General features: G+C 45.0%; 2 protein-coding genes across 6 annotated transcripts in view; both read right to left on the reverse strand.

The window, feature by feature from the left end:
- The window catches only part of osbpl5 (oxysterol binding protein-like 5), a 122,771-nt gene extending 121,371 nt beyond the window's left edge, over positions 1-1,400 (reverse strand). The window contains exon 1 of the mRNA XM_083762571.1: positions 1,117-1,400. The gene's annotated coding sequence lies outside the window, so the exon portion shown is untranslated. The remainder of the gene's footprint in view (positions 1-1,116) is intronic.
- A 3,714-nt stretch (positions 1,401-5,114) lies between these two features.
- Positions 5,115-23,494, reverse strand: part of LOC310857045 (receptor-type tyrosine-protein phosphatase eta-like) — a 64,800-nt gene continuing 46,420 nt past the window's right edge. For 3 of the 5 annotated variants that reach the window (XM_083762644.1, XM_083762643.1, XM_083762645.1), the window contains 16 exons: positions 22,370-22,651; positions 20,829-21,095; positions 20,381-20,671; positions 18,669-18,824; positions 18,032-18,245; positions 17,325-17,446; positions 17,081-17,159; positions 16,658-16,705; positions 15,355-15,442; positions 14,791-14,881; positions 14,064-14,137; positions 13,127-13,261; positions 12,533-12,649; positions 11,162-11,322; positions 9,370-9,505; positions 5,115-6,886 (listed from right to left, as the gene is read on the reverse strand). In XM_083762644.1, the coding sequence (XP_083618770.1) occupies positions 6,755-6,886; positions 9,370-9,505; positions 11,162-11,322; positions 12,533-12,649; positions 13,127-13,261; positions 14,064-14,137; positions 14,791-14,881; positions 15,355-15,442; positions 16,658-16,705; positions 17,081-17,159; positions 17,325-17,446; positions 18,032-18,245; positions 18,669-18,824; positions 20,381-20,671; positions 20,829-21,095; positions 22,370-22,651 (2,393 nt within the window). In that variant the 3' untranslated portion in view covers positions 5,115-6,754. Of the gene's footprint in view, positions 6,887-9,369; positions 9,506-11,161; positions 11,323-12,527; positions 12,650-13,126; positions 13,262-14,063; positions 14,138-14,790; positions 14,882-15,354; positions 15,443-16,449; positions 16,548-16,657; positions 16,706-17,080; positions 17,160-17,324; positions 17,447-18,031; positions 18,246-18,668; positions 18,825-20,380; positions 20,672-20,828; positions 21,096-22,369; positions 22,652-23,494 lie in introns of those variants that run through there. The other 2 variants (XM_083762646.1, XM_083762647.1) reach the window with 2 other exon arrangements.

Below are 23,494 nucleotides of genomic sequence, written 5' to 3' on the forward strand. Positions count from 1 at the left end.
CTTTCTTTCTTTCTTTTTTTTTTACATTTTGCATAAACAATATTAGCCAATGTAACACTGAGGTGCCCACCTCTCCTGTTACCTATGTGTTGTAATGTAACTAGTAACTACACTGTTATTATGACCACTGGCTTTCACTCTGGGCATTAATTAATCATGGGTTATGCAGCCTGACTGGGACTGTATCTTCTTAAAAACACATGCTAGCGTGTTACATCGGAGATCCATTCCGTCCTCGTGAGTTAATAATCATCACATTCATAAACCAACTGTAACAACCCCAGGCAACAAGATGAATACATGTATCATCCATAAGAAGAGCATCATGCACGCACAGATTCGATCCGCCCTTGTCTGTGTGTGTCTCTCTCACACACACACACACACACACACACACACACAGTGACACACACACGGCTAATGGATAATGGTTGTCATGCAAACAAGTGACAGTCAAAACATGTGGCAGGCATCCTCAGCCTCATCCCGTTTTAGCTGACTGGCTAATATTAGACACAGGTTGCAGCCTATTACGGTGTAGTGCCCATATAACGTTGATAAACTAACTCATCATAATACATTAAATAACACACAATGTATACATAGCCTAATAAGTGTGTCTACCACCAGAACGGGGACACCAGTTCCCACCCGCGCGTGCGTGCGTGTCAAGCGTGTGTACGCGTGTGTGTGTGTGTGTGTGTGTGTGTGTGTGTGTGTGTGTGTGTGTGTGTGTGTGTGTGTGTGTGTGTGTGTGTGTGTGTGTGTGTGTGCGTGCGTGCGTGCGTGTCAAGCGTGTGTACGTGTGTGTGTGTGTGTGTGAGAGAGAGAGAGAGTGAGAGAGAGAGAGAGAGAGACTGGAGGGGGGACACACGAACAAACAAAAAAGGAAAAAATAAAAACAAAACAGAAATCACATTAAAGTGCCAGCCAGCCCTGTATACTTCAGTTAGCGTTAGCCTCGCTAGCCCGGGCTAGCGCGTGAAAGAAAAGAAAGGCAATTCTCGAGAACTAAAAGAAAAAAGCCGCGTGGGAGCGACATTATTCTCCAGGCTGTAATGTGTTTTTTTTCCTGTTGCTCGTATAAGAAAGGAATATTCGCAGATATAAACTTACTCCGTGTGGAGGGCTGGTGCTGCTGCTGTGCATGCAGCGGTTGTTTGGAGAGCTTCCTCTTGTTGTATTCAGCGCAGTGGAGACATGTCTTCTCCTTCTCTCAGTCAGTCAGTCCGTTACACGTACCGTCCATGATACTACGATAGACCGTGGAATGAAGGCAGGGGACAGACGGACAGACAGCGAGGCTGTGGGCCAGCAGACAGACAGACACAGAGAGCAGACTGGCTGGAAGGAAAGGATTGGAATCAGAGAAGTTCCGTCATCATCTCTGTGTCTCTTCAATGGAAATGGAATGAACGCTGACTGTTATGTATGTCCATGCTGGGCTCTGGGCTTTACTACTACTACTACACTACAGGGTTTACAGCGCCCCCTGTGGCCACATGTTGCTTGGATGGGACTGGTTTTCCAAACTGTCCATCCATCCGTTGATTTTCTTCTGGAGTCTAGAAGCTGTTCCGAGGCCCACTGGTGGGCCGTCAGGGTATTGCAAGTGCTCACCAGCCACTACACTCTCACACACACACACACACGCACACACACACACACACACACACACACACACACACACACACACACACACACACACACACACACACACACACACACACAAACACACACACACTACAAGTAAAAGTAGCTCTCAATCAAAATGTTACTTAGTGAGAGTAAAAAAGTACTTACTTTTAAATGTACTTAAAATGTACTTTAAATGTAAGTAAAAGTAAATTTCGTATTTTTCACTGTAATGTAATTGCTGTAATTGTTTTCACAATTATTTTATAGGACCTTGTAACTCTTGTTTCAGAGAAGTAACCCTGAAACCACTGATGATGTGCTTGCTTGTAGAACGACGATATACATATTAGTATAACAGGATTATACTTTCCTTTTTGAGTGGTGTAGCCACTTCAATGCGCAATGTGTGTCCCTGGCTGGCTGGCTGGCTGGCTGGCAGGCATGCTTGTATGTGCATTCCTTCTTGGCCGCGCACGCAGACAGCATTACATTCACAGAAAACCACTCAATGATAGAACCGCAGACTTTTCGATTAATTGCGATTAATTATTAACTTTTAACTATTAATTATTAACTATTAACTATAAGTTTAATTGGCTAATTTATTAACGGCGATTCATTGATTAATGATTAACTATTAACATCCCTAACCCCAACAGCACCACTCAGTTCAGAAAGGGTCTGATTTTTGATCCAATACAGAAAAAGGTAAGATTGATTGCACCGATCGTCCCCTCTTAAAAACAACAGTTTGAACACTGAGTGAGAGACCTGAGGACGATTCTATAAATGTCTTCTAAATCCTGACAGTTTTTTGCAAAAAACATGTTTCTATGTCAGTCGTTCTCAAACATTTTCATGTCAAGGACCCCTAAAAATATATGTAATTGGCCGCCGACCCCAACTGAAAATATGTTGTTCCAGGGATGCTCCAGAAGCAAACGTTCGCTCTGAAAGAATATCTATTCAAAGATTTGTGCCACATTTTCACGCTTCCAAAAATAGCAGATCTACAAGTTCGAGCTATGAGCTTGCAGATCTGCTATTTTCCAATAGCTAAGTAACATCATGCTTAAAACACCAAAAGGGTTTCCCGCCCAGAATGGGTTAAGCCCTTGGTGAGGGGAGGGGGAAGCCACAGACACGGTAGTGTGAGAGAGGAGGGGGAAACCACAGACACAGTAGTGTGAGAGAGGAGGGGGAAACTTCAATTATACAAGTACAGTACAGTACATTTACTCAGTTACTGGAGTAGAGTCGCTGCTTCTTCGCCTGGAGAGGAGCCAGCTTAATGGTTCGGGCATCTGGTTAGGATGCCTCTCGGGCGTCTCCCTAGGGAGGTCCTCGAGGCACGTCCCACTGGGAGGAGACCCTGGGGCAGACCAAGGAGCAGTTGGAGGAAACACATCGACTCACTGGCCTTGGAACGTCTCACTCTTGACAGGAAGTTGCTCATAACAAGTCTACAGTGGATTTTAACACAGATAGAAAGAGGAAAATTCAAGCTTTTTGCACAGCTGCAATGTTGGTGGGTTTGACGTTGTTTAATACAATCAGATAGGACTTTTCTGTTTGGATGAATGGGCTGTCAATGGGAAATTGTATCTAGTTAGCACCATACTGACAAGATGGCCACGGTCTGCATAAGGTCAATATAATGAAGTCTTTTCCATTGCTTCTTGTAAAAAGCTGGTCACAGGCCTCTTCTTGTCACAGCTCGATTATGGCGATACCGTCTATCGCGTTGCCTGTTCCTCAACATTATTCCTTACCAATTTCCTGGCCTGAACTCATCATTCTACTATGGTCCTCCTTAAAGTCTCACAGGCTGCTACACTGGTACTCACTTACAAACAATACAAAGCCATTCTCAGTATGAATTTGAGCTTGTCCAAAACTCTCTCGATCTCAGATCAAATGCTATGTTGTACCCTGCAGTACCACAATGAAATGAAAAAGCATGGCGCTCTTCTGGCCTCGGTCTTGGAATGACCTACAAACCTACCAGACTCAAACTGGCTTCTGTGATTCCCCCTAGTGAGTATTAAAAGGTTTGTCATGGGCACATTTCCCAGACACTGCTCCTGCTTCAACGTATAGGAAATGTCTGCTAGTCCTATCCTATCCAGTTTTATTGGTCATCTTATTAGATATTTCTGTTCTTTCCTTGAGCTTCCTAGGTAGTGGGTGCTTACAAATGTTATTTGTCTGTCCTAAATGTTGTCCAGTATTTGTTGGTACTGGCAGAGCTGTGTAATATTATTTGCCTCTTCTCTTGGCCAGTTCACACTTAGTCTCAATGTGTTTTTTACTGGTTAAAAAATAATAAAATGTCGCTGCTGCTGCTGCTGCTGCTGCTGCTGCAGCAGTAGTGAGTGAAGCAGGTGGCTTTTTTCTTCTGCAAGAAGAAATTACATCCATTACTTATTCATCCCAAGAGTGTGCATGCACTTATAGCTGCCAGTAACAGTCTAAGTTGTTGTGAATAATGCAGAGGCGTGCCAACTTCAACACCCCCCTGCTATGTGCAACCTATTCTTGTATTTTTGTCCTGTGCTTATAATTCCTCCATTGCAGATGGAAATTTATGGAATGAAGATAGCAGCTAGCCGGCTGGATTGTTGCCAGAACCTACAATGGCTGTCACGCAGACCATATCATTATTTTAGAATAGTGCAAATTTGTAGATTATCTTGCAACAGAAGATTGCTGGGTCAATGTTCATTGTAACGTAATTACGTGCGAAAACATCTTGATTGTGAATGAATATACTAGGATTACTGCACAAGCATGCACGCACACATGCACACACACACACACACACACACACATACACAACACACACACACACACACACACACACACACAGACGAATTACGGTGTGCCAAATGTGCACAATGCACATGCACAGGAGTAAGCCTCGGGACCGAGGCTACAGGCCCTGAGCCAATGGGGGCCCTTGGATTCAGAATGTCCTCAAAGTCACGCTTCCAACAAGCTTTGCATTGAGCATGATGGACTTTCCGTCCAGAGATAATGGCCAAAACATCTTGAAAACGGGCACTTTATCCAATTGGCCAATTTTCGATCGACAATTTTCGCCATCGTCGCCTGTTTTTCTTTAATAACACAGGCTAGGAAGACAGCGACAAACTAGATAGCCAACCTGAGTAAAGTTCATTTTGGGCTTCATCCAATACATGCACTTAAATTCCTGTCTGCCTTGCCTTTTAGGCTGCTACAGGCAGTTGAAAAGTCACGTGCAGAACCCTTAAAAAAATCTAATTGGGTTGGGGGCGTTTTGATTTTGGCCAGGGCCTATTTTCACTTAAATCCGTGTATGCGCGCACGCTCACGAGCTCACGTGCCCATGCACGCAGGCACGCACGCACACACACACACACACACACACACACACACACACTCTCTCTCTCCCTCTCTCTCTCTCACAAAATACGAGCTCTTAAAGGCAAATGTGGGGGGAAAAGCAAAACATCTTTAATTCCATTTTGTTTGACAAATCCTAAAATTGCAAACTTAAAAATCATTGCGGCTTTTCCTTTTTCTGCGTTGTACCAGCAAGCATCTCACAAAGCATCGCAAAACTACTACCACAGTGAATATTTGCTACTTTTCTTTTCTCATGAAAAAGTGCGTTGAAAAGCTTTCAGAGAATTATAGATTTATATATATATATTAAATCACTGTAACAATGTACATTATTATACAAAGGCAATAAAACAGTATCGTTGTATTTGTAAAAGCTACAGTAGTACACTCATACAAATATTGACCATAAAAAAATAAACAGTACCCGCCTCATGGAAAAACTTGTCCTTTAGAAGCTAAAAATAAAGTGTATGCTCTTCCAGCAGTACAAACGTCATAGGAATGTTTATCAGTGGTGGGCAGTAACTACAGTTACTTGAGTACGGTACATCTGTACATTAAAGACAAATATTCTACTTATTACTCCACTACGGTTCTGGGGAAAAGGTACATTAAGTTCCCTACACACCGGGCGCGATTTTCAGATTTTTAGCTGCGTTTCTCCATCGGTTTTCCGAAAAACGCGTCCAGTGTGCAACCACCTTTATGACGTATTTCAAATATACTTTGTAGTGAATATAGCTATACAAGCTTATGTTGTGTGAGCTTGTACTACTGATATTTTTTGAAAAGTTCTGGAAGAAAAATAAGTTTCTATACCAATCTATACTATCTATATTTCGACTCAAGTACTGGGGATGTACTTTGTCCTCCACTGATGTATCTACTTCAACAAACAATTCTGCATTATCTTTTTCATAACCCAATAATACTTAAACCGATGAGCACAAAACAGTAAAAAGAAGTACAAACAAACAAAAACAAACAAACAAACAAAGGCATATAACATGGATGCATCCAGTGCATTAGTCAGAACAGTGCATAGAGAGTAGAAAAGAACCTTTCTTCATTATGGTAATGCCAGTGGTAAAAAACAAAACAAACACATGTATTTATTTACTGTACTGAAACCCTATTTAAAAAAGGCCTCAGAACAAGAGCAGAAGCATTTTCTTTCAGCTTTGACCCGAATCACAGAAAATGAAAATGAATAATAAACTAAGTGCACCCTTACTAGTTTGGAAGGGCTTATTAAGATAGTACTTCTGATCTTTTTCCAGCAAACCTGTTGTGCAAAACATTATAATAAACAATTGGGGAAAAAATAACAACATACAAGAAATAAATTTGCATTTTTCTTTGACAAACAAAATGCCTCTTATAAAATACACAGCATCCAACATACAGTACGCCAATATGACCTGAGCAAATCTGTGTATCTTCAATGCATTATTATCTAGTAAGCAAGCGGTAAACAAAATATGTGATATGAAAATACGAAAATCTAAACTAATATTTGGTCCCGGGATATCCTGTATACCCACGGTATTACCTCCAATGGACAGTTCCCTCCTTTGTCATGTGTTAAACATTTCTTTCCACAAATAAATATTAGAAAACAAAAGGCTCAGATCCAGAGGAATTCAACAAAAATGTTGCTAGTGGTGGAAAGTACAAAAATAAATAAGAATCTCATGAAAAAATATAAGAAAAATAAAATTGGCCCTCAACTTCTCCTGGGCTCGAAGTTCTCGTAGATGGTGAGCGCAGCGGTGTTCTGGTAGATCAGATCTACGTTGGTTCCGGTCCTGGACCTGATGATGTCCATCGCACACTGGTTCAAGAACACATACTGGTCCTGTGGACAACAACACCTTTAAATCATTGGCTCTAGGGTCCCTACATGAACCCATTTTTTTGGGGATAAATCCCCTCCTAATTACTTACACATGATCACAGGGGTGACTTGACATTGTAATTGTCTAGCTATATCATTTGGTGTTCATATATTCAAACGTGTAAGGACTAGTTATGTTAATACAGCAACTAACACAAGTGTGGTGGTTGGAGGGTAGTCTCTCTACTCTACCTCCCTACTGGGAAATTTAGATACTTTGGTGAGGTAGGACACCTACTGGTTGACAAGAGGTATTGCATGAGGCTCAAAAGTGAACTATGTAGATCAGGGGTAAGCTACCAGCTACCAGTAGATCGCGGGAACCTTTCAAGTCGATCACGAAGTGTCAGACTGACGGGCAGCCAGCCATCACTGCCAATACACAGCAGAACGTGTATAACGTGTATTTAGAATAGCGCGCAGTGATGGCCCGCCATCCACTGGTTAATGGCTCATTGGCTCCTCCTGCTACAGACCGAGACGGAGCTGGAAGCCAGTAGCGACACAACACCTCACAACAACCCGAATATCAGCGGCTTTCCGTCCGCAGTTTGCTCGTCGGGGACCGGGGTCGCGTTAGGAAAAGAGAGAGAGAGAGGCGGCGAGGAGGTTGCAGTTTGGGTCGAGAAGGAAGGAGGGTGGTTAAAATTAGAACGAAGCAAGCGGGGCCGGTCGAGGGGAAAAAATAATCAGCTCTATTTTTTTTCCCAGCCACCACAAACCAACTCCCCAAATGAACTCCGTCAGAGCCACCAAAAGAAGACCCAGGCGAGTGTCGAGGCCGCAGCGCCGCGCCCGGTGCAGTATGATCAGCTGTCTGACGATGCTTGGTTATTGGACTTGAGCTCGATTTGTGGAGCTCACAGATTCGACGTGGAAGGCTTCAGAATCACTTCACAAATCTTGACAAGGTGTTAAAAAACCTCAAAGAGAAAACAGCCTTTCATCCCGAACAATTCTGTGCAATTCTGTGCAAACTGACATCTGAATTTGATCCTGGTTTGTGTACAGTACAGTCAAGTAGCTGCTTTTGTATCAAACCCTTTCCTCTTTACTGAGCCTACTGTCATTGAACTGCTGTCCGATAAAATGCAGGATGTGTTTGCATTAACTTCAGATATTGAAATGGAGATTATTGGATTAGTAAGTGACTGTCACCTGCAGGTCAGAGGAGAAGGAATTTTGGTCTCTTGTGAGCAGAGAGAAGTATCCGCTGATTGTGTCGTGTGCACTCAAGCTGCATACCTACTTTGGTTCCACGTGAAATGGCCTTTTCACAAATGAAAATAATAACTCATATGACTGACTCACATCTTAATGACACCCTCAGACTGGCAATCACTAAATATGAACCAGATTTCAAGGTGGGCTGACCCTGAGAGTATGTCACCATATCTGTGCAAATATATATGGTCATGTTATGCCTATGTCATTTGAACATCTGCCAATGTGAATATTCATTGAAATGAGAAACAAAATATTGTGCTGTAAAAGCAATTCATGTCCTTTGCATTTTGTTTTATTATTTTTGTCCTAATATTTTTTATTTCTAATACATTTGTCTTAATATTATTTGACATTGATAATATAACTTACTATAAGTATTTTTTTCTAATTTAAGCTTTGTGTGGATGTGTGCACATCAGGGGGGCAGTCAGCCAGATATTTCGTGAAGCCTCATTTGAAATCGGTAGTTCATATAATGGCCTGTTGTGGCGCTGGACCGGACCCAAAAAGCCCCATAGCTCCATAGAGGCCCATGTATTTTGGCCCAACTTCACCTAGACTGTATTACCTTAATAAACATGGTCATGAATACTTTCTTCTTCCAGTCACTAGTTTAAAGTCTCATTTCTAATGTCATAATATTCTTTTTGGAAAATTATGGTCCCATTAATTAAAAAAATGACCATAAAGAAAAAAACCCATCGCGTATGTTCTGAGGGGCGTGGCTACCATTACAGTCTATGATCGGGATTCCCCTCCCACTCGAGTCAAAATAAAAACCAACGGAGAAGAAGGGGGGAAGTCCCGCCTCGTTGTCTGGGCAGCCAATGACCAGCTGGTATACAAAACGGAGCCAGCCAATGGCCAGCTGGTACCAAAGATGGCGACTTACATCAGGAATTAGCATATTATTACAGGCTTCATTTTACGTTCATGTTAGACCCGGGGAACGCTTTGTCCATATTTTTTACAGTCTATGGTGCACATGCATTGAGCCTGTCAGAAATAGCAAAAAAACAAGTGTTTTTTCTAATACGTTTTAGTGGTAGATCTTGGCTTACAATTGGGAATAAAATGGGCTCTTGGGCTTGAAAAGGTTGGTTACCACTGATAGATACTTTGTTGATGTAGGACACCTACTGGTTGACAAGAGGTATTGCATGAGGCTCAAAAGTGAACTATGTTGCAGTTGCAACAACGTGTAACTCGTGGCGTACCTCCGTCTGCACCATCAGGGTTCTGTGCATGCGCAGGTCGTGAATGATCCCGTACACGTCCACGATGCCGTCCCGTTCGATTTGGAAGATGAGGCGGTCGATGGCGATGAAGGTGCCTGTGCGCCCCACCCCCGCACTGTCAACAGGGACAGAACGAGAGAGAGAGAGAGAGAGAGAGAGAGAGAGACGATTATACAGCTACAGTCTTGACTGTGGACCACGGTAGTACAGTGTCTGGTCTAGACTAGAGCACCGGTTCCCAAACAGTGAGTCGCTGACACATTTTTATGGGTCCCTTTATTTTTTTTGGCTTAAATGTATTATTACTTCAATACATGAAAATAAATAAATAATTCAAAACAAATTATTTTTTTCCCAGTAATTTCATGAAGAAATCTAAGAAAAATCGAAGAAATTGCATAAATTAGAAAGGAAATATTTAAGAAGTAGTGAAAATAGCAGATCTACAATCTCACAACGCGCTGCTTCACGCTGCATTGTGAGATCTGCTATTTTGGGTTTTTAGTTTGGGTCCCAGGAGGCATAACATTTCTCTTTTGGGTCATGGGCTAAAAGGTTTGGGAACCACTGGTCTGGAGGAGTCCTGACCTGCAGTGGACCCCTGTGGGGGAGTGTCCTGACCTGCAGTGGACCACGGTGGGGGAGTGTCCTGACCTGCAGTGGACCCCTGTGGGGGAGTGTCCTGACCTGCAGTGGACCCCTGTGGGGGAGTGTCCTGACCTGCAGTGGACCCCTGTGGGGGAGTGTCCTGACCTGCAGTGGACCGCTGTGGGGGAGTGTCCTGACCTGCAGTGGACCGCTGTGGGGGAGTGTCCTGACCTGCAGTGGACCGCTGTGGGGGAGTGTCCTGACCTGCAGTGGACCGCTGTGGGGGAGTGTCCTGACCTGCAGTGGACCGCTGTGGGGGAGTGTCCTGACCTGCAGTGGACCCCTGTGGGGGAGTGTCCTGACCTGCAGTGGACCCCTGTGGGGGAGTGTCCTGACCTGCAGTGGACCGCTGTGGGGGAGTGTCCTGACCTGCAGTGGACCACGGTGGGGGAGTGTCCTGACCTGCAGTGGACCGCAGTGGGGGAGTGTCTGGAGGAGTACTGACCTGCAGTGGACCACGGTGGGGGAGTGTCCTGACCTGCAGTGGACCGCAGTGGGGGAGTATCTGGAGGAGTACTGACCTGCAGTGGACCGCAGTGGGGGAGTATCTGGAGGAGTACTGACCTGCAGTGGACCGCAGTGGGGGAGTATCTGGAGGAGTACTGACCTGCAGTGGACCGCAGTGGGGGAGTGTCTGGAGGAGCACTGATCTGCAGTGGACCGCAGTGGGGGAGTGTCTGGAGGAGTACTGACCTGCAGTGGACCGCAGTGGGGGAGTGTCTGGAGGAGCACTGATCTGCAGTGGACCGCAGTGGGGGAGTGTCTGGAGGAGTACTGACCTGCAGTGGACCGCAGTGGGGGAGTGTCTGGAGGAGTACTGACCTGCAGTGGACCGCAGTGGGGGAGTGTCTGGAGGAGTACTGACCTGCAGTGGACCGCAGTGGGGGAGTGTCTGGAGGAGTACTGATCTGCAGTGGACCGCAGTGGGGGAGTGTCTGGAGGAGTACTGATCTGCAGTGGACCGCAGTGGGGGAGTGTCTGGAGGAGTACTGACCTGCAGTGGACCGCAGTGGGGGAGTGTCTGGAGGAGTACTGACCTGCAGTGGACCACAGTGGGGGAGTGTCTGGAGGAGTACTGACCTGCAGTGGACCGCAGTGGGGGAGTGTCTGGAGGAGTACTGACCTGCAGTGGACCACGGTGGGGGAGTGTCTGGAGTACTGGTCCATGTGCTCGCGGACCAGGTGCCTGAAGTTGATGAGCAGCTCGGCGGTTTCCGGGACCCCATGGTCCGGCCAGGCGGTGAAGTGGAAGTGACGCACGGAGCGGCTTTCTGCCGTTCTCACCTGGGAGGTACAAGTGCTCACGTGTTAAAACTACATATAAACACAGACTTTCGGACACCCGTAAAAACATATAGTTTAAGCATTAATAATCAAGTGGTAGTCAAGTGGTACATGGTAAGTCGCTTTAAAAGACAGAACAGACGCAAAAAACATAGTCATACATTCATAAGCATTATTGAACTTTTTATTGTGTAAGGAGAGAAAGCTTATTTGCACACAGGAATAGGAAACAGGAACGGGATAGAAAAATAGGAATAGACTCTTAAGGATAACCCATAGGAGCTAAAGAAAACCTGGAATGTTTGTGTTATCTAAGCACCAACTCTGGAAAACTATAAGTGATGCAAAGAAAATAATACAGGTGTGTCCTCCTTGAGAACAATCCATCCATCCCACCACACAGCCATTCCATTCCATTCTATTACATCCATCCATCCATCAATACATCAATATGTCTTTCATCTCTTGATACCAGGGAAATTATATTCATAGCTAAGCAACATCCCTAACCTTAACACCCAAAGTCAAACCGTGCTCTGCGGTTATGATGTCTGGACTCTGGACTTACATTTTTGATGCTGAATTCCCTGATGGTCCAATCTTCATACATTACATTACATTTTTGATGCTGAATTCCCTGATGGTCCAGTCTTCCAGTGGTTAGTTATGTCTGGACTTACATTATTGATGCTGAATTCCCTGATGGTCCAGTCTTATGATGTGTGGACTTACATTCTTGATGCTGAACTCCCTGATGGTCCAGTCTTATGATGTGTGGACTTACATTCTTGATGCTGACTTCCCTGATGGTCCAGTCTTATGATGTGTGGACTTACATTCTTGATGCTGAACTCCCTGATGGTCCAGTCTTATGATGTGTGGACTTACATTCTTGATGCTGACTTCCCTGATGGTCCAGTCTTATGATGTGTGGACTTACATTCTTGATGCTGAATTCCCTGATGGTCCAGTCTTATGATGTGTGGACTTACATTTTTGATGCTGAATTCCCTGATGGTCCAGTCTTCCAGTGGTTAGTTATGTCTGGACTTACATTCTTGATGCTGAATTCCCTGATGGTCCAGTCTTATGATGTGTGGACTTACATTCTTGATGCTGAACTCCCTGATGGTCCAGTCTTATGATGTGTGGACTTACATTCTTGATGCTGAATTCCCTGATGGTCCAGTCTTATGATGTGTGGACTTACATTCTTGATGCTGAACTCCCTGATGGTCCAGTCTTCCAGTGGTATTTCAGAGGTGGTTGTTACAGTGATGTTCCCAAACTGCTTCACCTGAGCAGGCCAATATTCCTCACACTTGACCTGAGGAAAAATACAAGTGTGTGAGCCAGAAATCAGCTCTCTGTATGAGAGAGAGAGCGTGTTTGTGTGTGTGTGTGTGTGTGTGTGTGTGTGTGTGTGTGTGTGTGTGTGTGTGTGTGTGTGTGTGTGTGTGCGCGCGTGCGTGCGTGTGTGCATGTGTGTGTTTACATATTTGCACATGTGCTCTGTGTGTGTGTGTGTGTGTGGTGTGTGTTTACATATTTGCACATACAGCTCTGTGTGTGTGTGTGTGTGTGTGTGTGTGTGTGTGTGTGTGTGTGTGTGAGAGTTTACATATTTTCACATACAGCTCTGTGTGTGTGTGTGTGTGTGCGTGTGTGTGTGTGTGAGAGTTTACATATTTTCACATACAGCTCTGTGTGTGTGTGTGTGTGTGTGTGTGTGTGTGTGTGTGTGTGTGTGTGTGTGTGTGTGTGTGTGTGCGTGCGTGCGTGCGTGCGTGCGTGCGTGCCGTACCCGTCCCTGCTCATTGCAGCGTGTCAGCATGACCAGGGTCATGACGTTCTTCTCCCAGATCATCCTCCAGAACTCGGTGACCGTGCAGGGCAGCGGCCCCTGTGCCGCGATGAACTCCTTCCTGGAGTTGTAGCCCTGACAACCAAACAAACACATAAACAGACATTCTATCATATGTGTAACACGTGAGACCAGGGACGTGCAGAGAGCGTTAGAGGGGCAGGGGCTGAAATCCCGTAAGAGGGCACTTTTGGACAAAAATAGCAGATCTACAAGCTCACAAGAGAGCATGTACATCAGCTATTTTCGGGGAGCAATCCAGCACGCTTTAGCTAGTGGAGATGCGGTGTAACGACATCGATTTCTTAACAAATTTGTTCAACGCAAAATGCTGCGTTCAAGTTCAGGAGACTTCGGGAAAAAAAGCAATTATCCTGAATGCTGCCTTCGGGCATGGCGTGGCAAGGAGTGGCGTTTGCATTTCTTTCGCCATAGTAAATCGTGGTCTGGAAAGGGCACTAGTTTTACAGACGGGTAAAAGGGCAGGGGCTGAAGCCCCCTTTGATGTCTATGTGTGCACGTCCCTGCACTTTAATGTGTATTTTCAAACCCTCAATATTTAGTCTACTTGATCGTTGGCTAACTTGTTCTGCTCCTTTTCCTTCTATGCCAACTCTGAGAAAATAGACGATCTAAAAGCTGCACAACACCTCACAGTTCCCCATCTCAAAAAGATTTGGCGGACCCCTTGCAGTTACTCTGAGGACCCCCTAGGGGGCCTGGACCACCTTCTGACAACCCCTGCTCTAAAGAATGAGTAACTGCAGGAATATGGCGTTAGGTTAGTGTAAAGTGTAAAATGACATGTGGATAAAGCGATGATGATGATGATGATGATGATGATGACAATGAGGCAGGCAGAGCTGTGAGTACGCACCGGGATGTAGTTAGCATTGATGTAGTCATCGAAGGGACTCCCGTGGACAGAGAGTTTCACCCTAGAAGCATCATCTATGAGGTGAGAAGAGAATGAATGAATGAATGAATGAATGAATGCTCGATAGAAATGGAGAACAGAAAAAGAGTGCCCTCTAGTGGTCATTGTTGATACACCTGCCTGCCTGCTGCCAGGCTGGAATACTTCCCTGATGGCCTTTAATATTCTGGATTAGATTACATTCATGTCAATCTACAAGACCAGCAACGCTGACACCCTACCCCAAACCCTAACCTCACAGGGAAGACACAGGTGATTTCTTACCGGCAACGCATGTCTTGGCAGAATGGACCAACACTGCCGCAACACAAATTAATTTAGCCGTGGACCACCACACTCACGGTTACATTTGTACACTCTTAGAGTTATGTGGGTCCATGACATTAAAACAAAGTTTGAGAAGCAGTGATGTACTGTAAATCATCGTTCTCAAAGTAGTAGTTCTCAAATTAATTAAAATATAGCGTCAAAATCATTTAACCACTTTAACCATGCATATATTATACTTTGGATATTCTGCGCGGCCAAATAGCCTACATGCAAAACAATTGAGAAGCCGTGACGTAATTAATGCACATGGCATGGCAGCAGATAGAGAGGAGGAGGATGAGGAGGAGGAGGAGGAGGAGGAGGAGGGGGAGGGGGAGGAGGAGGTGGTGAGACTCACAGGGCAGCACGTTGTTGTAGCGGTTGTTGGGCTTGTTCTCCAGAGCCAGAGCACTAGTCCTGGCCTGGGCCGTTCCCACAGGCTTCAGATCCTTTATACGCACGCACGCACACACACAGACACACACGCGCGCACACACAGACACACACAGACACACACGCACACACACTTTGGTTTAAATTAGGAGTTTTTCAACGTGCACAATACATCTGTAAGAAGAGTACCAGAACAAGCATGTCGTCGATGTCGGGTGGAAACCTCGTAAGGTCCGAAACGTGTTACTTTTCAGGAAATGGGGGGGAAAAAATAACCTGTGCTGCAATGGAGCCAACGTAGTTATTATTTAGTCACAAGCTCTTGTTAATACTTCTCATTGGTTCAACATTCATGAAAGTCACAGACACGCTTCACCACTTAAAATAGCGAACATAGCTACTTTTGCGCAACAATCTTGAATAACAAAGTAGGACATTGATTTACAAAAAAAAACCAACATCATTGACATATGGATATGCGAGGATTTCTGCCTGACAGCAAACTATGTAAATCTTTGATCTTTATAACCTCAAACTCTTCGGCGAAACCACAGCTGGAGTCTGCCTTCTGCTTCCTGTAATAGGCCTCGTAGTCCTCCACCCGCACAGCAAGGCTTCTGTAGCAGGGGACACAACACGTTTAAATAGAAACCAGGGGACACAACACAACATGTTTAAATAGAAACCAGGGCTCACAACAGTCAACACAACACGTTTAAATAGAAACCAGGGCTCACAAAACATACCAGGGTTCAGAAATAGCTTTAAATAGATACCAGGGAACACAAAACAAAACATGTAAATAGACACAGGAGTCAGAGAACAACAGGTTTAAATAGATACCAGGGGTCAGAAAACAAAACTATTGGTTTAAATAGATACCAAGGGGTCAGAAAACCAAGTTTAATCACTTAAAACCTCTAGTCTTAGTGAAACAGACTTGAGTTAAAACAGTTCTCGAACAGCTTTTTCCCGTCTACAGTAGGCTACACACTGAATGTCTTTGCTAACGAATGTTCGGCGAATGTTCCCCCCAAAATAGGCATGCCAGGGTTCAAGTAGTTAAATAGAAACCAGGGGTAACAAAGGGTTTAAACAAAAAACAGGGGGTCGAAAAACTACATGTTTTCTTTGTTTCCTCTCTTTTGTCTCTGGCATTGCTGTGGTTGAATCTGCCCTCATCATTTGATTTGGATGGTACTTTTACATTTAATTTAATTTCAAATCACTATTTATCCTCGAGAGGCACTGAGTAGGCCTACCATCATTTACAGTGATGTTGTCAAGTTAAGTTAACAATATAAAAACAACAAACATCAATAAGACAAACAGACAGGAAGACATATAAAACAGCACAAAAATGAAACATAGATTACAAAGAGATACCACAAGCCCTTTTCCACCTAAAGAACTTTGGTTCTAGAACCTGTTCCGTTCTAGATTCTTGGAACCGTGGTCCTTTTCACGGAACCGGTAGCCATTTTTTTGTTCAACGTCCGAACCAACTTTTATAGGGTTCAGAACCAATTCATTTTCAGCGGAAACACTCGGGCGGGAAAAATAGAACTGAACCGGTTCAACCCTGGGTGGAAAAGGGGCCTCTGTGAACCCAAAGTCAAGTTCCCAATGTCCCAAGACAACATGCCAGACAGATTAGGATGTTTCCCAACACAAAAGAAACGACTCATTGTATTGTAATGGATTTGTACTCACACTTTGTTCCTGAAAAATAGAGATAGAGATAAAAACAGCAATTTGTACATTTATGGGAATAGTTTGAGTCAATGATTCGTTTAAACTTATATAATAGCAGAGATCGATGGAAAGCTCACCTCATTGAGTGAATCTGGATGTCGGTTGGAGCACCTTTCCGAGACGACCTATGAAACACAAACATCAGTATAATTGATTATACAGGAATAAAGTCCTATTCAAAGTTAAAAACAAATCACTTTCAGAGTGACTGTCAGGGCTTTCAGGATTTTGCTATACAGTATAAACTTAATTTAGGGTCAAGCAACATGCTGCATCATTGTACAACAGAGCAACAATGAGGCTTTTCAGTACATAATATTACAGCTACAACAGTTAATAAAACTAATCAATTTAATCCATTATAAAAGGTAACCGCTTTTAATAAAATAGACGATTGTGGGGGGTCTTTTTTATTTGTTTTTTTTTTTTTTTTTGCTTATTTTTTGACAGAAATCCACGTGATGTTTATGAAGATGACAGCCATATAGTACAGTACATACCTCCTACAGTACAGGACAGCACCAATGATGACGATGAAGAGTATCCCCAGTGACACTCCCACACCGATAGCTATGAGCACTATTATAAGAGACAAAATTAAAGATGATACCAATGATCACTTGGGCCTCCTCAATGGCAGGTGAGTCAGTAGGATAGCAATGACAAGTTGACAAGACACAAATGTGTGTGGGGGGGAATAAATTGACATAGGCCTAACGACTAAATGAGTGAAGTGAAGTATACTTATGTTCGTGTTGGGGAGATCTACTGGCACCGGATGGATGATTATGGAGACCAAGGATCTTTCAACATCCACAAGACCAGCTGAGCTCATCACCAGTTGGGTGAACAGCACTATTGCGTATCTGCAACATAAATAAAAACTAAAATCAGTCCCTGGACTATATAACTTATATTTAAATTATTTGTCATATCTGCTCTGTGTAATTTCTAATCTAAACGATATATCTAAACGATATATTTTCATTTATATGTTCCAATGTTTCAATGCCATTAAAACACAATTAAATCGTTAATTGTAATAATTTGTGTGACAATTAATCATCCAGTAAAATGTCACGATCGTAAGACAACCGTACTTTTCAGCAAATCACCATTATTACGTAATATGTTTTGTGTTGGTTCGTACTAGAGCTTTCACTTCTAATGATTTTTACTAGTTGACTAGTTGCCTAGTTTACTAGTGGACTAGTTAACTACCTACAGGTATTATGTAAAAAATATAATAAAATAATATTTGTACATTTAAAAACTGTGTACATTGGTGACTATAATATACCATTCTAGCTGATCTTGAGGCCTACAAAAACGGGGAAAAAAACAACAACTTTTCTTATAAACTAGTCAACTAGTACAAACAAGGTCGACTAGCGGATTTACTAGTCGACTAGTTGAATAGTCGACTAGTTGCTTAAAGCCCTAGTTCGTACCTGTACTGGTCTCCTGACGTCAGGACGCCATTGCTGTAGCTGTCCCAGAGGCTTGTGTCTCCTATCTGAACGCTCACAGAAGGACTGTCCCCACTGCGGCCCGGGCCGGACAGCTCTCCCACTGTGGCCAGGTACATGGGACTGGTCTCACTGTCTTTGCTCCAGTCATCATATGTCTTTACCAAGTACTGCTGGAGATTATTAGTATCTACACCTGGGAGGAAAAAAATATAATTTAAAAACATATCCTATTTAAAACTGCAGGATGATTCTATAAAATGTTTTCTAAATCAGTAGTTGTTTTTGTTCCAAGGACCCCCACAATGATGTGTATTTGGCCAGGGACCCCCATCCGAAAATGTTTTGTGTATGTTAAAAAGATCTGGCCCAGAATAATATTATTTCTACTGGTGAAAACGTCCTGGAAATGACGTCCCCATATGGGCTGTGATCTGGCCTATAGTCCTGAACATCACCGGAGTCACCGGAGACGTCATTTGGCTTGCTGGTAGTTTAACTCCTTGTACAACTTTCTTGTACAATTTCTGATGGAGGTCCGCGGCCAAATTCACATTTTGGGGTCCTTGACATGAAAAGGTTTGAGAAGCACTGCGGTGAATGAGAGAACAGAACAAACCTTCCAGCTGGTTGGTGACCATCACGCCATAGTGTGTGATGGGCCCACCAGAGCTGTTGAACAGACCCGAGTCAATGTGGAGGGAGAAGCGGTCGTGCTCCTTGCTGCTCTCCTTCACCAGTGACTTCAGCACAGACTCAGACGGCACAGGGGGGACTTCCCAAAACACAACGAGGAAGAAAAGTTAATTAAGAATTAATTAATTTGGAGGAGGGGCGGAGCCAGCAATGGAGTAAGACGCGTGTTGAAGAGCTCCTGCCAGACCCCTTTTAAAAGTATTATTTTACGGTATATTATTTTCACTGCCGGTGTTGAAACAGTTTTAACTAGTTTTAAAACTACTCGAGAGCAAGTCTGAGTGCTTCCAGTGCCTACTACAACTCAGGGCATGGTCCGACGGAATCTCCACAAATACCGATACACAGGCCCCGAGCCAGAGGACTCCTCGGAGCAGAGTGCTACTGAGACCGGAGAACACCCACCCAGCCCGGGGGAGGAGCCGAAGATGGACTCCGCTATGTTGAAAGCCGACATTCTTGCTGAGCTGAGAGCGGACATTTCCTCTATACTTAAATCTGAGCTAAAGAGTGTGTTTTCTGAAGAATTCAAGTCGCTAAGGGATGAGTTACAATGCGAGCTACAGGAGCTTAAAAACAACACGGCATTCATCCGCTCTGACGTGGACTCTATGAAGACTTGTTGTTGACAAACTACACATAGTGTTCTGGACACTTTGTTTTCTATTGTGGTTAAAAAGACATTCTGCCCGGAAATACCTGCTCTACACGTGTTTGTTTTGATGTGGTCTACTGGACGGAGGCGTTGGGCGTACCTGTGATGCCCGTGGTGCAGGGGATGTGGTCTACTGGACGGAGGCGTTGGGCGTACCTGTGATGCCTGTGGTGCAGGGGATGTGGTCTACTGGACGGAGGCGTTGAGCGTACCTGTGATGCCCGTGGTGCAGGGGAGGTGGTCTACTACTCTACTGGACGGAGGCGTTGGGCGTACCTGTGATGCCCGTGGTGCAGGGGAGGTGGTCTACTACTCTACTGGACGGAGGCGTTGGGCGTACCTGTGATGCCCGTGGTGCAGGGGAGGTGGTCTACTACTCTACTGGACGGAGGCGTTGAGCGTACCTGTGATGCCCGTGGTGCAGGGGAGGTGGTCTACTACTCTACTGGACGGAGGCGTTGGGCGTACCTGTGATGCCCGTGGTGCAGGGGAGGTGGTCTACTACTCTACTGGACGGAGGCGTTGAGCGTACCTGTGATGCCCGTGGTGCAGGGGAGGTGGTCTACTACTCTACTGGACGGAGGCGTTGGGCGTACCTGTGATGCCTGTGGTGCAGGGGAGGTGGTCTACTACTCTACTGGACGGAGGCGTTGAGCGTACCTGTGATGCCCGTGGTGCAGGGGAGGTGGTCTACTACTCTACTGGACGGAGGCGTTGGGCGTACCTGTGATGCCCGTGGTGCAGGGGAGGTGGTCTACTACTCTACTGGACGGAGGCGTTGGGCGTACCTGTGATGCCCGTGGTGCAGGGGAGGTGGTCTACTACTCTACTGGACGGAGGCGTTGGGCGTACCTGTGATGCCCGTGGTGCAGGGGAGGTGGTCTACTACTCTACTAGACGGAGGCGTTGGGCGTACCTGTGATGCCCGTGGTGCAGGGGAGGTGGTCTACTACTCTACTGGACGGAGGCGTTGGGCGTACCTGTGATGCCCGTGGTGCAGGGGAGGTGCACAGGAACGCTGGCTCGTCCACAGCTCAGCGTCACCACCGTCAGGTCGTACAGGGTGTGGTACTTCAGTCCGAGCACCGCGACGTCACCACACTCGTCGCATGTGGTAATCTTTGTGGTCTTGGCGTTGCCGTCGGTGCGTTCCACGGCGCTCACGTTGAAGCCAGAGTTCAGGCCTTTGGGTTGGCCCCATGCCAGGATGAGCCGGGCCTCTGTGCCGTTGTTGGGGTTCTGACACTGCAGGCCGGACACCGGACTGGAATCTGCACGGATTCATTGAGGAGGACAGGAATTAGCAGGACAGGAGGACCACGTGCACACACACACACACACACACACACACACACACACACACACACACACATATATATAAATATGTTTCACACTCGGAGAGTGTATGCTGCTCTCAACACGACATACCTGTGCAAGTGGAAACGGACACCGTGGCAGCCCGTATTCCATTGACAGTCTCTGTGGTCACGTTGAAGTGATAGGAGCTTCCAGGAATGAGCTGTTGGACCGTACACTTCTCATGTTCGGTTGTGATGTTGTCGGCGTGCAGGCCAGAGGAGTTAGCCCAGCTCACATAGTAACGGTAGCTCTGCTGGTAGCCAGCAGGCTTCTCCCAACTCAGTGAGATGCTCTCCTCTGCTGGAGACGCTGCAAGGGACGTGGCATCCTCTGGATCTGGTAGAGGAAATAGAGGTGTGGATGGACACTTTTAAAATGCACACTGGGAGTAAGACACTGTTCTCTGTGTCTTACTTAGAAGACACAGGGACATTAAGGTCATAAAATAGAGCAAGAACAGCGTAAGCAAATGTAAACTGTAAATGTTACGTTTCCCACAAACCATGAAGGTGTGTGTGCGACTGTGTATGCATACGCCTGTTAATCAATCTAATAGTTTTAATCAGTTATAAAAAAAACTATTGATTTGAGTAAAATTATAGATTAAAAAAAATTAAGACCTACAACCTCACAATGTGTTGTGATGCGAGGTGTTGGAAGCTTCTGGGTCGCATATATTAGCAATATTAATTTGAGGTTAAAAGTGAACACTTTTGGCCCAGGCCGTAGCGTAACGGTCTGGGCACCGGGCTGGTGATCCAGTCGCGGTGTGCTGCGGGTTCGACTCCCGGACCCGACACGGCCTTTACCGCATGTCATCCCCCCATCTCTCTCCCGTTTCCTGTCAGCCTACTTTCTATCCCTTAAAAAATCAATAAAGGCGTAAGCCGCAAAAAAAATATATCTTTAAAAGTGAACACTTTGACTAGGAAGCAGCATTGACATCACCTGAGACGGAAAATGAGGCCCCTGTTTTCAGATGGGGGCCCCTGACCAAATTACAAATCAATTTAATTTTAGCTTTTGTATGGCAATGTTCTTGAATGTTGTACAACACAGTATCAAATAATAATGGCTTATGTGCTTCATCAGGCAGTTTACAATTTAGTAGATAAAAAATACACTTAGATTGTATTTTTTAGATATTTTTCCTTTTTTTTTTTTTTGGGGGGGGGGGGGGTTGATTTGTTGATGAATTAAAAAAGATATCAAAACTCAACGGGTACAGGCTTTAGTTACGACATACTATTGGTCTGACAACGACAACGACAACCTACCTTAAACCCTAACCTAACCATAACCGCAAGCACGGAGCATGTTCACCAACCTTAACGCATGTTCGCCTTGATCCGGTCGCCAACCTTAACGCATGTTCGCCAACCTTAACGCATGTTCGCCAACCTTAACGCATGTTCGCCAACCTTAACGCATGTTCGCCAACCTTAACGCATGTTCGCCAACCTTAATCCGGTCGCCAACCTTGACGCATGTCCGCCAACCTTAATCTGGTCGCTTTCCGCATTTCGGCCCTATGGTATGTCGGAAAAGCGTGCGCAACCCCAACTCAACATCCCACTTCTTGCATATCCATACATTTGTATGAGTCTTACTTGTAGTGACGCCGCGGCTGCAGACCTCTTGACTTGTGAAGCCCATTGGTCCCACTGTGGCCGTGCAGATATCGTAGGGCGTTCCGGAGGCCAGGCTGTGAAAGGTGTGCGTGGTGTTGTTGGTCGAGACGTTGACCGACATCCCGCCTTCCTGGTGGGATGTGTAGCGGGACGACACGGCGTAGTGGAAGGAGGCGTTCGTCATCAGGGGGGCTTCTCCCCACCACGTCTGAATGGTGCTGGTGGTCGTCCGGGTGTTCATGGACCCGGGTGGGTTGGGAACTGGGTGAGATTTCAATAAAATGTAATTACAATTTAGGCATTTAGCGTAACACTCTTAATCCAGAGTGATTTACAGCAGTGTTGTTTTCGTCGACTAAAACTATGACAAAAAATGTTCGTCGACTACATTTTTTCACTGACGAAAACAAAATATATCGACAATTTCGTCAAGAAATAAAAACTAAAAAGCAAAGAGATCCAGTATAAGTCATTTTACACTTGGTTGCATGCTGAAGTTGCATGCTGTAAAATCATGCTGTAAAATAATTTTCAGCTGGTGTTGTTCATTACTTAGCTTGCACTGCGCAGTGTTCCTGGTTAATAAAGCCTTCTGACACGTGTGGATTACTGGATTTTAGTTTGGTTAACTAAAGATACAACAGCAAAGCATGGACAAAGTAAGTGGTCTTGTCTTGAGTTAAAACTAAATCTGCCGCTGTGCATGTGTGAGGGGAGGGGGAGGAGCAGGGGGCTGGAATGTTGACTGCACTCTCTCTCAGACACGGAGAGTGTGAGGGCCGATTCATACTCCTATTTTAGAGCCGAATAAAAGTCGGTTCGGCTCTGTAGAGCCTACAATTTGACATCATTTGAGGTTTGGGGGGGCGGGTACCGTCCTAAAGACGGCTCTTCGGTGCTACTGAAAATTTCTGACAAGCCAAAATCATTTCGGCACTACAGCGCCGAAACAGCGGTAAAATAGGAGTATGAATCGGCCCTGAGTCTGTGAGACACGGAGCGGCTATGGCTCTATACATCTCCATAAATCGGTGTTTTACCGATTTTGCTATTTGTGTTAAATAACACCATAAACTGTCCAACCATTACCCTTTTCATGTCACG

The sequence above is a fragment of the Protomyctophum parallelum genome (assembly GCF_964188405.1).
Source record: "Protomyctophum parallelum genome assembly, chromosome: 4".
NCBI classification, from domain to species: Eukaryota; Metazoa; Chordata; class Actinopteri; order Myctophiformes; family Myctophidae; genus Protomyctophum; species Protomyctophum parallelum.